The sequence below is a fragment of the Vipera ursinii genome (genome assembly GCF_947247035.1).
Source record: "Vipera ursinii genome assembly, chromosome: 5".
NCBI classification, from domain to species: domain Eukaryota; kingdom Metazoa; phylum Chordata; class Lepidosauria; order Squamata; family Viperidae; genus Vipera; species Vipera ursinii.
In genome coordinates, this window is record NC_139518.1 from 91616287 (window position 1) to 91630545 (window position 14259).

General features: G+C 38.7%; 1 protein-coding gene across 14 annotated transcripts in view; it reads right to left on the reverse strand.

Moving 5' to 3' along the window:
- CAMK2G (calcium/calmodulin dependent protein kinase II gamma) overlaps positions 1–14259 on the reverse strand; it is a 180964-nt gene that overhangs the window by 33613 nt on the left and 133092 nt on the right. For 8 of the 14 annotated variants that reach the window (XR_014492708.1, XM_083364213.1, XM_083364219.1 and 5 more), the window contains exons 13-14: positions 12021–12083; positions 4405–4445 (exon numbers count right to left, since the gene is read on the reverse strand). Coding sequence is in view for 13 of the 14 variants with exons in the window: in XM_083364213.1 (XP_083220339.1) it covers positions 4405–4445; positions 12021–12083 (104 nt within the window). In the remaining variant the exon portion in view is untranslated. The remainder of the gene's footprint in view (positions 1–4404; positions 4446–12020; positions 12084–14259) is intronic. The other 6 variants (XM_083364214.1, XM_083364210.1, XM_083364212.1 and 3 more) reach the window with 1 other exon arrangement.

The window sequence follows — 14259 nt, forward strand, 5'->3', positions numbered from 1 at the left end:
CTTCTAGAGCAAAGCAGGAGGAACAAACCTCACCTGCAGATCCCTAGAGATAAAGCCTTTGCAGTGATCATTCTTATTTGAATAATGTTCTCCCATTATGTTTTCATCTTTTCAGAGCTAGATGAAGACCTTTTAAATCTCCCAGATATATTAACAATTCTACTTCTAGATCTTTGTACCTTCTTTCGGCTGGCACTTTGCCTTTGGTATCATGATATCTTCAGTATTTTTATTCCATGTTGATTATATGCATAATATTTTGAAGCTTCCAAGCAGTTTTTTTTTTCATTTTTGCAAAGATTTGCAACCACATTTAGATTTGCTTTGAGTATAAGATAAATGTGCTTTTTTCATTACTGGAAGGCGAGCATTATGGTTCTTACGTGCCAAAGGCTTAGACAGCCTTGGGAATATAAAGTAATTTTACTGGAACTTCAATCTGAAGTTTATCAGAAAGTATTACAAATATAATGCATAAACTTTAAGTGCTTTGGGGTAAACAAAGCAAGACTCCTGTTAACATGCAGGCACTTTGTCCTATTTCTCTTGCAGTATTTTCTCTTGAGAATGCACTGCATTTCCACTTGGATATTTTTTCAAGAGCTCTGAGCAGCACACACCATTACCTACATTAAGCATCACAATCTGTGAATTAAATTTCAAGAAGAAACTATGAGAAATCTGCATCTGCTGCAAAAGAAAGAATACAAGGATTTCTCTGATCTAAATTGGAATTTGGCTAAAGTACTGCTGTTTTCTTGCTTTTGTCCTGTAGCAAGTACGTAGAGCCTATCCTGGGGAAAAGCTGGAAGGTATATTTTATGTAAGCTTGGAAAATCTAGGAGATACAAACAGTATCAGAGGGAGGTGCATCCCCTTTACGTTTGATTCTATCTGAACCTCATATAAGTACTCCTGTATTAAATTACTGCTAGGGAAGGTGTACCTCAGTCTCCTAGAATATAAAATATGTTTATAATTATTGCTTGGTTTTTTATTCTGTTTTAATGCTCAACTGTAATGAAGTATATGAGACGGGTTGCTACATAAATTTATTAAACAAAGAAAACTAGTTAATAAAAAAATAATATAATTAAATAATACTTTTTGTAATAAAATGGATATTAACACTACCTGATTTGGAGTGCTGGGAATTTTGCAGTGATCAGTTCCCAGAGGCCTTCAGTAAAGTTTTGCAAGGCATGAGAGAGAAAGTTGAATTTGCCTTGGGGGGCGGGGGGGGGGGGGGAAACCTGTTCCAAAGGAAGTTAGTCCTTTTCCATTAAATCTCACAATGGAAGTGGAGCCGGTGGTCCAGGTCAAATGGGCAAAAATACTGGAGAAACACAGTGTCTTAAGACAAGCCCAAGTCACAAAGGTCTTTTAAGAAATGACTAATTAACTATAAAAATCTGGATTAAAACTACAAAAGGTTACAGAAAAATAAGAATTATTCCATTCATCTTCAGCTGGCTTAAATGATTCTATGCAGCCACAGCTATCTGTCAGCAAATAGCAAAGGATAAAGAACTCTGGTAATCTGCCCTAAACAAGTTGCTGTATTTATATTTTTCTGTAAGATTACAGGCAAAGTAACAGACTCCACTGAAATGGCTGGGGTTCAAGACAATAGGGAAGACAGACATTTAGAGTTCTAATTCAATCATGTCTGTGTCATCATTAGCCAGGAGTTCTAGGAGAGCCCAGCCCTTTGATTAATTTTAGGACCAAATACAGTATGTTTTGAGGTTTGAGACTAGTCAGAGCAAATAACATTCCCATTAGCTTGAACGTATTAAGATAAGCTTAGCTCAGAAATATCAGAGTAACTGAGTAATAAGTAAAAAAGCAACAAGCAATGGCAGAATACTTCAGCCTGTATTTCTTATTAGATAATGAGGATGTAGGAAAAGCAAAATCCTTGAAAGTGGAGGACCATCAAGATGGACAAGAACTGCTAGAGCCCATCGATTTGCGCATCAATACAATTGTTGCGTAAATATTCTGACAAGGACTTCAAAGGCCCATTTTCTCTCTTTTTAAAAATGAAGACTTTAGGGAAAGCAAAATAGAAAGGGATAAAAAGAAAAATCCTCCTCTGCCTTGCTTACGTAAACAGGCCGTGAATTGGAGGAACAGGAGGAACATTGTGAGTTCTTCACGGGGAGAAGAAAAGGCTCACTTTGTCACTGAGGTCCCAAGGTGCTTTTCAAAAGGCAAACGAAAAGCGAAACTTTTTAAAATGTTTTGAAAAGCACCTTTGGAACACTCATGGCCTGGATGATTGAGAATCTCCACGGACATTTGTCACTGAGGTGAAATCAAGGATTACACCAAGTATAAATTCTCTCTTTTATGCCTTAGCTATTTTTTCCACTGACCCACAGCTCACCCCTCTTTTCAGCATATTCTCTCTGATCCAGTTCTGAAAGACATCCGAAGAGAATCAGACAATGAAATGGAAACAAACCCTCACAGTGTATACTCACAACTTCTTAAGTGAGGGTAGTCCATGGGGAAGTGTTTGGAATAATGTATCTTGTTAACTTAGAGGAGTTCTGAGAAAAGTAAAGGCCTTCTTCTCCTAATAGCAAAATTATTACATGTAGAATAACAGGTGCATCATTTTTTACTGAAACAATTACCAAAGAACCATAGTGTGGTTCATATTTTATGCCTAAAGAAATATTTATGATGAGTGGGGAAATGGGAAAAACAATGACAAAGCAGTACCTAGTAGTGCTAATGCCCATTCTCTAATGTTCTACTGAACATATGAGAGAGGAATAGGATCGTGCCTTTTAATTTTACCCGTTTAATGTTAAAGGAGTCCTTATATTCTGTACAGAGACCTTCATGCATTAGTGAAGCCTGGTCACCTGTTTTATTATTATTAAATGCACCATATTAAATATATTGCTTAGTTGTATTAGTTTACACCAGGGGTGTCAAGCTCAATTTCATTGAGGGCCGCATCAGTATTGCAGTTACCCTCAGGGGTCCGGGTGGGAGTGGCCAGGGTGGCCGTGGCCTACTGGGTGGGCGTGGCTAGAGTGCGTATGGTCTACTGGGTGGGCGTGGCCAGCTCTATATCGTTCGCATCAAGGGTGCCTATGGGGGCCTGGGCAGGAGTGGGGCAGATCTGAGGGTCTCTGGCAGAAGGAGGGTCTCTGGGCCGAGGCCAAGGCAGCGGGGGCTGTTCCCTCACTCTTTCCAGGATGGCTTCGTGGGCCACATGAAACCACTTCGCAGGCTGGATCTGGCCCCCGGGCCTTGTGTTTGACATGTCTGGTTTACACTATGTATATATTGGGGGGGGGAGACAGGAAAATTGGGAGAACCACTGACACGTGAGCTCAGCTTGCATGGGATTTAATTCTCTCTGTGCATCCAGTGAATATGTGGAATGGAAAGTATGCAAACGTTTTAGTCATCTTTAACAGAACATAACAAAATAAATAAATGCAACAATGGATTTTAATGAGGAGCTGCTAGTTTCTATTACTATGACTGGTAAATAATGTTAATTCAATGATGTGCAATTCCCATTTTTAAATAAATGCAACTTTTAAAAATATATACTGTACAGATAAACAAAATAGCTCACAGATGAATATTCACAGAATAGTGGATAGGATGCAAGAATCAGGACTATACTTTATTTCCTTGCTTGAGGGCCATTTATATCCCCAAATATAAAAGAACCAACAATATTATCAAAGAATTTAATTTGATTTGAAAGTAGATTTCAAGGATATGAAACTCATATATAAAATAACAAATTATTCCAATAAATATAGGTAATATGGTAAACATAATTTCCTAAAAGACAAATACCCACTGGAAAAGGAAACATAAATAATAATCAGGAGTGAGATCTTTGATAAAACAGCTCTGAAATCCATTAATGTATATTGCTTTCTTAACCCAATATTATAATTTCTTGTTCTCATTTTATTTCCACACAGAAGTGCAGGGCATCTGTAGCATGCAAATAATCATATACTTATTTAAAGAAGTAATAAGGACTTCCAGATACTTAAACCGTGCCCTGCAAATTCACTAAGTATGAAATATTTTTGATAACCCAATACGGGATTGCAGGTCTAAGAATTTTCCAGAGATAGTCCCTTGTTCCATAAATCAATATTACAGTAGTTGTTGCACTTGTTGAAAATCCCAGGACACATTTGGAAGAAAATTCTATATTAGGTCTTGAGCCTTAATGGGTTGGTCAACTATCAACTTCACTGCCGCACTCACATGGCCAAGTTGCAGAGATGATTTTAGCAGAAGCTGTGCAGAGTCATTTTCTGGCATATGAATCACTTAGGCTGGCCAAGGATGCAGATTTCTATGAATGGGACTGAAAAAGAAAGGGATGCTCCCAATTTTAAAACCTACCTTTACTCCATCTGACTTTTTGTTCAGTAAGCTCTTGGCAGCTGCAAATAGAATTAAGAAAAGCAAGTGAACTAAATTTTAATATTATTTTTCTTAAAGCAGGTCAACATCAGGAACCAAGCTAGATTCATTTTAGGCTCTTATTTGCTCAAAACAATAAAATCTGCATGAAAAATAAGCTTTACCAAAATCTAAACCTTAGACCACAATCGTATTTTTTTCACGAGAACTGGACAAAACACAAATCTTCAGAACTCTTGAGAAGTTCATATCTTTGCTTTCATTATTTACTACCTCTGTCCCTTTCAGTAGCCAAACCTATTATCAAAGAAGCAATAAAAACCAATTCTTAAATTGAACATAGAAGAATTATCCCTTGAATCAATGTTTCATATGACAAAATTTATTCTAAAGTCACAAAAAAATTTTTTTACATTTTAATGCCAAGTTGTCATGTGCAGTGACTATTAGGGTATCTTGATTTCCTCTTGCACATAGACATGACAATAGGCAAATATGATATTCTTGTAAGAAATATTGCATGTGAAGTGGCTCATCCCTTACCTATAGTGTAGAATAGAAAAAGTAAAAATTAAATCTGAGTATTTTAGTACAATGAAAAATCCAAGTTTCCACTAAAATCCAATGTAGGAAAACCATTAGGGAAAAAATGATTGCTGCTAATCTGGGCAGAGGTCAGATTGGCAATTGACCAGAGGGAGAATTCAAACAGAAATCACTTATCAGATGAAGTTTACATGTTTCATTTGGAGAAGAGCAAGTTACTTTGCTTTTCATATAACTATCTTGCAAAGGCAAAGACAGAATACACATAGAACCAGAACATGGATGTGTAACAGAGAGACATCCAAAGAGCTTGACAGCACATGACCTATCCATGCCAATTACAATTTTCAAATATGCTTTTCAAAACAAATTTTGTGTTGCAGCTCTTTGATTCACCAACACACTCAAAACAGAGACATTTGCACACAAGTAAATTAGATCCTGTAGTTTATACTACAGAACTCATATACTGTGATTGGCAGAGGATTTTAGGGTGTGGATAGTATAAATTAGTTGACTAATGCCCTTTGAAAACTGTTCACATCCACACAATGATGTATCCATTTAATCAGGAACAGCATATTTTGAATAGTGATATCTACACTGCCATTACAAAAATTAGGACTTTGTCATCTGCTTTATGTTTTTAAAAATAAAAGCATTAATCCAGGTGCTTAAAAGTCCAAGAGTTTTGGTACTCTAATTTCCAGGGAAGATGCTCTAAGCTTTAAAACACCCTGAAATGAAACCGGCTTTGTTTCATGGAGGTTGTTCTCTGAAATGACAACCAAAGTTTGGAGTTGTGAGTTCTATCCCAACACCTTCTTTAGAACATAAAGGCAGCATAAGAGCCTATTTTGCCCCTGGTGACATCCAAAGGTCTTTGAGGCTCTAGAATATTATTCTACACCACAGGTCGGCAACCTGCGGCTCCGGAGCCGCATGCGGCTCTTTGAGCCGTCTCTTGCGGCTCCCAGCCGCCCGGTGCGCGCGCACCTCTTCCAACGGGCAGTGGTGCGCGCGCACCTCTCCAAATGGAGAGTGGCACCGCCCGTTTGGAGAGGTGCACGCGCACCTCCCCGAATGGGCGGAGGTGCGCGCGCACCTCCCCAAACCTTTGGAGAGGTGCGCGCGTACCTCTGCGCGAATGGGCAGCGGTGCCGCTCTTTCAGGAAGCCCGCCGCGGCCCGTCTGTGAAGCTGCCGAAAGCGGCAGCTTAGCAGACGGGCCGCGGCAGCTTCCGCAAAGAGCGGCGCCCCTGCCCATTCCGAGAGGTGCGCGCGCACCTCTCCGAACGACCGGAGGTGCGCGCGCACCTCCCCAAACCTTTGGGGAGGTGCGCGCGCAACTCCGGTCGTTCGGAGAGGTGCGCACGCACCTCTCGGAATGGGCAGGGGCGCCGCTCTTTGCGGAAGCTGCCGCGGCCCGTCTGCTAAGCTGCCGCTTTCGGCAGCTTCACAGACGGGCCGCGGCGGGCTTCCTGAAAGAGCGGCACCGCTGCCCATTCGCGCGGAGGTACGCGCGCACCTCCGGTCGTTCGGAGAGGTGCGCGCGCACCTCTCGGAATGGGCAGGGGCGCCGCTCTTTGCGGAAGCTGCCACGGCCCGTCTGCAAAGCTGCCGAAAGCGGCAGCTTTGCAGACGGGCCGTCGCCATCAGGCAACCGGGAACCGGTTCCATCTCATTTTTTAAAAAATGGCAGCCGCGTGCGTCCGCGCATGCGCAAAAAACCTTTTTGCGCATGCGCGTGCATGGACACACGCACGCGGCTCCCTCTTTTTTTAATTTGTGATGGAACCGGTTCCCAGTGGCTCTTTTTCTTTTTTAGGTTGCCGACCCCTGTTCTACACATTATTTGGTCTTCTTCTTACAATGAAGAATAAACCTTAAATGCTGGGCCAACACAGCATATATTTGGCCTTAAGCAAGCTAGCAGACGACTGAGTTATAACAAAAAGGTACATAAAAAAATTAAGTACCACATGTATTTAACACAAAGTACAAGATTCACATTTATTTTGTAGCCCTACAAATTTTTTAAACCCAAAACCAGACAGATTATGATACCAATGAGAAAAATATGTACAGAATACATTAGCTGGATTTGATTTCCTATTCACTAAATATGGAATCTAAGGCCTCAGTCTGGAATTTTGTTAGATAACATATTTCTGTCCTGTGAGTCATTTAAAAGCAAACAAAATTAAATTTAAATTTTATTCATTTATACACTATCCATTTCCAAAGGCCCCGTGCAGCTAATTGCCACGATCAACTTAGCATAAAAGGCAACTACTTCAAAAATAATAAACAAACCCACTCATAATATGAACAAAATTGACAGTATCAACTACACCAACTCATGTGCCTGCCAGGATCCAACTTGACTCACAGTAAGCCTTTCCCCTGTGCTTGATGGGCTGCTTTTAATTTTTTTCCTTTTTTTAAAGTGAGGCAATTTTTTAAAACATGTAAGTACAAGAATTCAAAGGGGAGAAAGGTTATTCCTCCTCTTTTACGTAACTCTGTTGCACAAAGATATTTCACAGGTGAAGAAGGCATGTTGGCTCATGTATGTTTTCATACCATGGGATAAAATTCAGGGTAGCAGAAAAGAGCTCTGAGAAATTAAGGCAAGATGTAACATAAAGGCGCTGTTGCATTCAACCAACAGGAAACCAATGTATGTTTAAGTTTGTGTAATTAAACCCTAATCCATTCCAGGTCTGTAATTCATATACTGTAGTTTTATTTGCAGCATAAGGGGAAGTATCAATGTTATCTACAGGAGACTGATTCCGGCAAACTCAGGGACATTTTTGGCAGAAAGAGAAGTCCTTACTCCATCTATTCCAACTCTAATGTGGTTATTTTATGGAAATGAAACACTACCTCTTGCAGTTAATCACACTAAAAAATATGAGAAAGAATGAAAAGGAATCCGCCTCTGAAACTTTCAGACTTTGCCTTAGTTTTGCTTCCATTAGAAGTGATGCCATTGTGTAATTAAGACAACAGAGTGGTCAATGAAAACCAATCCCACCTGGATATAGAGTTTTCACACTGTAAAGTAGCTTACAAATATCTCACATAGCAAGAGTTACTGAGAAATTGATGTAATTAAAGTGGGAGAATAGGCCTTCTGAAATAAAATTCAAAGCTGGTTTCATAGAAGCCTAATGTTGGCCTTTTCCTGCCAAAGGAATCAGGTTCACGGTTACTTATTTCTGTCAGGCAGTTTCCCTATAGCCCTGTCAAAAATCAAGGTATTAGCATTGCTCTAGATCTCCTGATGCTAACCCAAGATTAAATTAAGACCAATTAAGCTACAAACAATTGGAGGGAGGCCAGAAATAGGTTATGTGGTCAAATCTATGTTAAGGTATCTGGAAATCTAACATAGATATTATGGGAATAGGAAATCTGCATTTATAATATAGAGTGCAGACACTGAGAGGAGAACTAATGGAAGTTTTCCATTCAGCTCCTGTCAGTGTAAAAAGTTGATATAGTAGAATGAAAGCCCCAAGGAGTTTGCTACAGGAAAACTTGACATTCACCCATATTCTGGTCTCATAAATGGTCTGTAGTCCTTTCCACACACAGAAGCTGCATAATTCCTTTGCATACACAGCAGACTGGGAAAGGCTATACATTAATCTACAAAACAGTTCCCCACCCAAAAACAGCAGACAAAAATACATTTTGCACGAAGCTTAAACTTTTAGATAACATGCTGTTATCCAAAAGATGAAACTTGGATTCCTACAATTAAGCACCACACAAGAACACAAATCTTCCTGGGAGTACTTAGAAGACAAAACGCACAGAGAATGCTATATTCAGCACAACACAACAACAGATGACTTGCAAAGAGCTTTTCCAGAGAAAGTAGGATTCTATCTATAGCTACACTCTGCAGTTTCTCAATATGGGGACATACCACCATCCAGTTCTAACCTACCGGTACATCTTACCTGTAAACATGTGTGTTTTGAGAAGCCTTTGGAAATATTAAAAAGCATACTCACAATTTTCACTGTGCAATTATATCCTGCCTTTGATATAGAACAGGGGAATCCAATCCTTTTTGAACCAAATTGTATACAGTCTTTGAATAGCAAAGATAATGGATCACACAAAACAAAGCTGCATTTAAGTTTTACAGAAATTATGTGTGGCCTTAGGGGAAGGCTACAGTGAGAAAGAAATTTGGTGAAACTTAAAATGGGTTGTTTGAATCTGACTTTTCTTTAGTTATTACTCCATCTTTATTTTAGTTTTCTGTTTTTAGTACTGGCCTAAATGACTCATAACCTGCACTGTAATTTCTAAAAGGAAATGAACTTGTATCTTGACTTACAATCAAAATTGGGACTGGAAGTCCAGTTGTAAGTTGTTACGGTCGTTAGTTGAAGCACCCACATGATCTGAAGTAATTTTCTGGCCTTTTTTGCAGTGGTCATTAAGCAAATGTGGCAGTTGTTGTCAAATGCAGTGGTTAATAATCAAACAGTAGTCATTAAATGGACCCATTTATTTGAATGGCTGTTTTTTGGCCAGAAATCAGCAAAAAACAAAGCAAATTGAAATCAAGTGACCATGGAATACTGTGATGGGTCGTGAAGCTGATATGCAGTCATGTGACTGCGGGGGAAGGGAGAGATGATATAAGATAGTCACAGGTGCTTTCTGTGGCCATCATAACTTCAGATGGTTGTAAAATGATTGGTTGTAAGTTGAGGACTATCTATATATCTAAAAAAGTCAGTGTCCATAATGAATTTGGAAGCATTCTAATTGTAAAGCCTAGCTAAAGCTTAAATGTGAATTTACCTTTGAAGGACAGATTCTGACTATGTAGTAGACTTACAACTACTGTCTTCCTTCTAAAGAGAACAAAAATGTTCTATTCTGCAGTTGAAGTCCTTTCCTAAAATTATATATCAACATTAACTAGGAATAATTTTTATGTTCCCAATAGTATGTATTACTGAAATGCTTTTACATACATTTCCTCCTATTATTAGTCTAAACTATTTAAATAATTGATTGCAAATATGTGTATCTATATCTCCAGATTTGTAGATATCAAAACCAGTCCTGGAGAATTTTGTCTGGGATCATCCCTTCATTAGTATTTAAATATTTCATAAGTAGTCCTTAAAGGGCCTTTAAACCTCTCCATAATCCCTGTTTAATTTATGAGAAATTACCATACCAATTAGTCCAGGTCTTTACATCAAAGGCAAACAACAGGGATTCTGCTACTTTTCAAGGAAAAGTAAAATCCCTTGAAAGAAAAGCTAGTAGCCTGGAAAATAAATGTTCCTGTTTCCTCCACTCAGTGGGATCTCCTCATGTATCTAATCACAGGTTTCAAATGTGGCACAAAAGTGAAATCAAAAGTTAATTAGGCTGGAAAAGAAAGTGCTCAGTGTGGAGGAGAGTTTCATCTCGCACCAATCTATATGTTCCATTTCATTTTAAAATTTCCATTTCTCATAAAAAAAAGAAGTTTGCTTCTAGCCACATAAATCGTAGAGGCCTGCTCACACATCTAATTTGGTTGGATAAAAGTGCACTTTTCATTTATACATAGACTCATTTTAATGCAATGGATACAGTGTAATTTGCATTTTGAATTAACGTGGCTTTTAAAGAATAATCTAGTAATTGGTGTATAAAGCTCTTTCTCGAACTAGAAGCTTGATTTGGAAGACTGCAACACTAATTTTGAGAACTTATCGGCAAAACTGCTTCTGATGAACACCAAGCCTGGTTTTCTTCCTGCTAAACCAAACCCTACTCGTACAGTCTGTGACAGGGAAATTAGATCAGAATACATCCAAAATCTACAATATATATTCAAATATATTGCATGAATTCATATATACTGCATGAAATGTCATACATGTAAGGTGCACCCAGATAGAAGCATGCAGATTAAGTTAATAAGTAGGAAGAAGATACAACTGAGAGATGAGAGGGTCCTTATTCCATCCTCTATTCTAAGGGCCCTCATCTGATACGCAAAGGGATCATGGGAAACTTTCTGTGCATTCAATAGTTCTAGGAACACATCTTCAGAGTTCCCACACCTGTAGGTCCATAAAGAAATCCTAGGGGGGTTGGCTCAGCTCTGGCTCTAAAGTCAATAGAAAACTACTCTGAAACTTGTCAAAGGAGCACCCCACATTATATGCTTCCTGTTCAAGTAACATTCTGGCTGTGGACATATTTTATTTGTCCCTGAACTAATTACTTTTGGTTGGCTGAAGAGGAATTAACAACAGGAAATCACCTGGTCTTTGAAGCTTTTTCCAAATTTGAGATTAATGCTTCTACCAGCACACTATATTTTTCCTGCTTGGGTGGATTTAACAGAGGACAAAAGATATTTTCCATTCTTAAATGATAATAAATTTGGAAGTACAAGAGCAATGTTCTTCATTGGATAAAAAAGTTTAAGTGTCTTTGCCAGTACAAGAAACCTTATCCCACTGCTTTTTATCCTTTGTTCCCCAAATTTAAAGCTGCACAGTCAAATATAATGACAAACATAATGCGTAATACTGAATGCTACTGTGTGTCATTGCTTATCACCAATCCATATGAAAAAATAGCAGGTTAATCTTATGCTATCCTCCTATCAAATGGTAAATGTTGTTTAAAAACAAATTTCAGAATTTGCTAACAGGTTGATATCCTCGTAAGACATTCATAGTTGTAGAAGCCATTTTAACTTTCTGAATATACTGACACTATGACAATCCCTGTCTCCAAATGTCATGTCAATTCACAGCAAATCAAAGTTAACTACCCAACATGCATTTGTTAGTAGGTTCAAACTCAATGTACTTAATGATTCTTGGTTAGATGGATACCTTAGTGCATGCCCTTTTCTCAGCCAGCAAGCATGGATGGTGTGTCTCACTAGGTGCACAAATACTATCATGCTGGTTTTTACTGGCAGTGGAATTGATCAAGGGTGGGCAAGTGTGTGGTTCTAAGATCAGGCACTCAGGAGATACGACTCATGCCACATACCTTGCTCAGCCAGGCCGGCAGCACTCATGGCGGCCGAAGCAGGGGCGGAGCTCTGCCTGCCAACTGATTGGACACAATCATTCAGTGGGAGGAGTCATAATAAAGCAATAAAGGCCCATTAGCATGGTGCAAATAAATTAGTTTAAAAAGAAATGTGGGAAAAAAGAAAGGAGAAAAGGGGAAACACAATATTATGAAAAAGATATTATTCCCTTTTAAATAGGACAATAAAACCACAGGAGCCGGCACAAAGGATTGGACATCAGGAAGCTGAGAAAGCTGCAGATTTTAGATGTAAAACAGACTTTCAGTTATAGAGTTTTATGTCAACAAAATCAAAGTTGAAAGTATTAGCAGTAAAACAGAAGACTAGAATGCCTACTTTAACATCACAAAAGGGACTGGATGATGTTATATACACCAGTTGCAACAGGTCATGTTATTATATTTTTAAAAATTAAGAGAAATAAAGGCAAATATACATTAGAATGATCAATCAACCAGTTGGCTTGATTTATGAACAGCAGCTTCAGCCACTGTATATTAAGTGAAGAAACATTAATAAGAAAATCAGTATTTGTTAATAAGAATGAAGTGCTAACCTGCGTTGAACTAGTTTATTAAAGTGCTTTTAACTCTTTGCTCTCTAGAAAAATACAAATATTTAACTCAGGATTTTTTATTATCCTCCAGTCCGAAGAGCACTCATAGAAGTTCAAAAGTTTCTGATGATCATTGATCTAGAACTGTAATTATCAGATAAATAGCAAATGTCAAATTCTGCAATTTGTTAAATATTCAGAAGGTCTCAAAGCCAAAGAGGAAAATGTGTAATTTTACCTCACCGGTTAGAAAAAATACAGAGTAAAGGAAATATTTCAGTATTTTAGTAATGCTACAGAACCGCTAAACTAAAATAATAATAAAAAATATAATAAAGGATAGCATTTCAAAGTAGCATGGAAGGTGAACAACTAATTGCTTTGAAAAAAGAGAGGATTATATGTTTGTTTGTTTTTTAACGGGAGCAGTTGCATTTTTAAAGAAATGCAGCCAGCCAACAGCAAACCTATTTTAGCAGTTTAGGGCTACTTTCTTCTCTAATCCAAGTGAAAGCAGAGATCAATAGGCAAGCTATTGTATTATGCTGAATTGTTCATTTCAAGAAGTAAGGCACGTCACCGGTGTTTGCCCCTGTCCAAAGCTGTGTACCATTGATAATGTAACATAAGGAGAAAACAAGAGGGTTGAGGCTGCTCAAGGCCATCTGATGGGTTTATCACTGAGCTGAGATTTAAATGGGGGAACAGACACTCATGGTTCATATTATGGACTATACCAGTTTCCCTCTGAAGTCCTTCAAACAATGAAGGGACAAAAGGAAGAGATATATTGAAAATGCCACTTTCAAGAAATGAAGACTGATCATCCCCGAAAATGTATTTCTTTCTTTCCCTTTCTCGGCATATTGAAAAGATTATGAACTTTACTCATTCAAACAATCTTCTTTCCTGACAAGCACTGGTTGTACATTTTAAAATGCTGTCTGTTATCCTACTTAGGCAGAAGTGCGTACAAAGTCAGCCACTGTCTTACTGGCAGCCCTACTTGAAAGATCATCTCTTCACGGCTGTGTGTAGGAGGGCTTTGCACACAACCATTTATGTACCAGTTCCTGGACTGAGGGACTCTACTCACAGCCACGTAATCGCTTCCCATCTGGAATCCTTCAACATGCCCTAAATGGGGTTGATTGCTCTTGAAAAGCATTCGGAAGCCTCAGAATGCAACCATGTATGTAGTATTGGGCACACCAAGATTTGCCCATGTTGGAACATCTGCTGCATAAGCTCCCACTATGTTTCTGGGTGTGGCTCAAGTTGCTGCTTGTCCCCTTTAAATTCCTAGGCCCAGTTACTTGCAGGAATGCCTTCTCCAATTTCTCCTGCCTATCCCACTAGATTCAGTAGGGTGAGCGTGCTCAATGGAACAGTGGCATCCTGCAACACCTAGATGTGCTTTGTCTCCTGTGGCACTTACCCTGTAGAATAGCCTCCCCTGAAGATCTAGATGACCTTGAACTGCTGGTCTGTAAAAACCTGACATTTCCCTCAGGCAAGCTGGATTGTTACTAAAGCCCAATATAGGTAAATCTGTCAGTGAAGAAAATGTGTAAACTGCCTCAGCTTTTATATTGTGTGTTTACTATGTTTGTCTTATTTGTATACTATGTTTATTT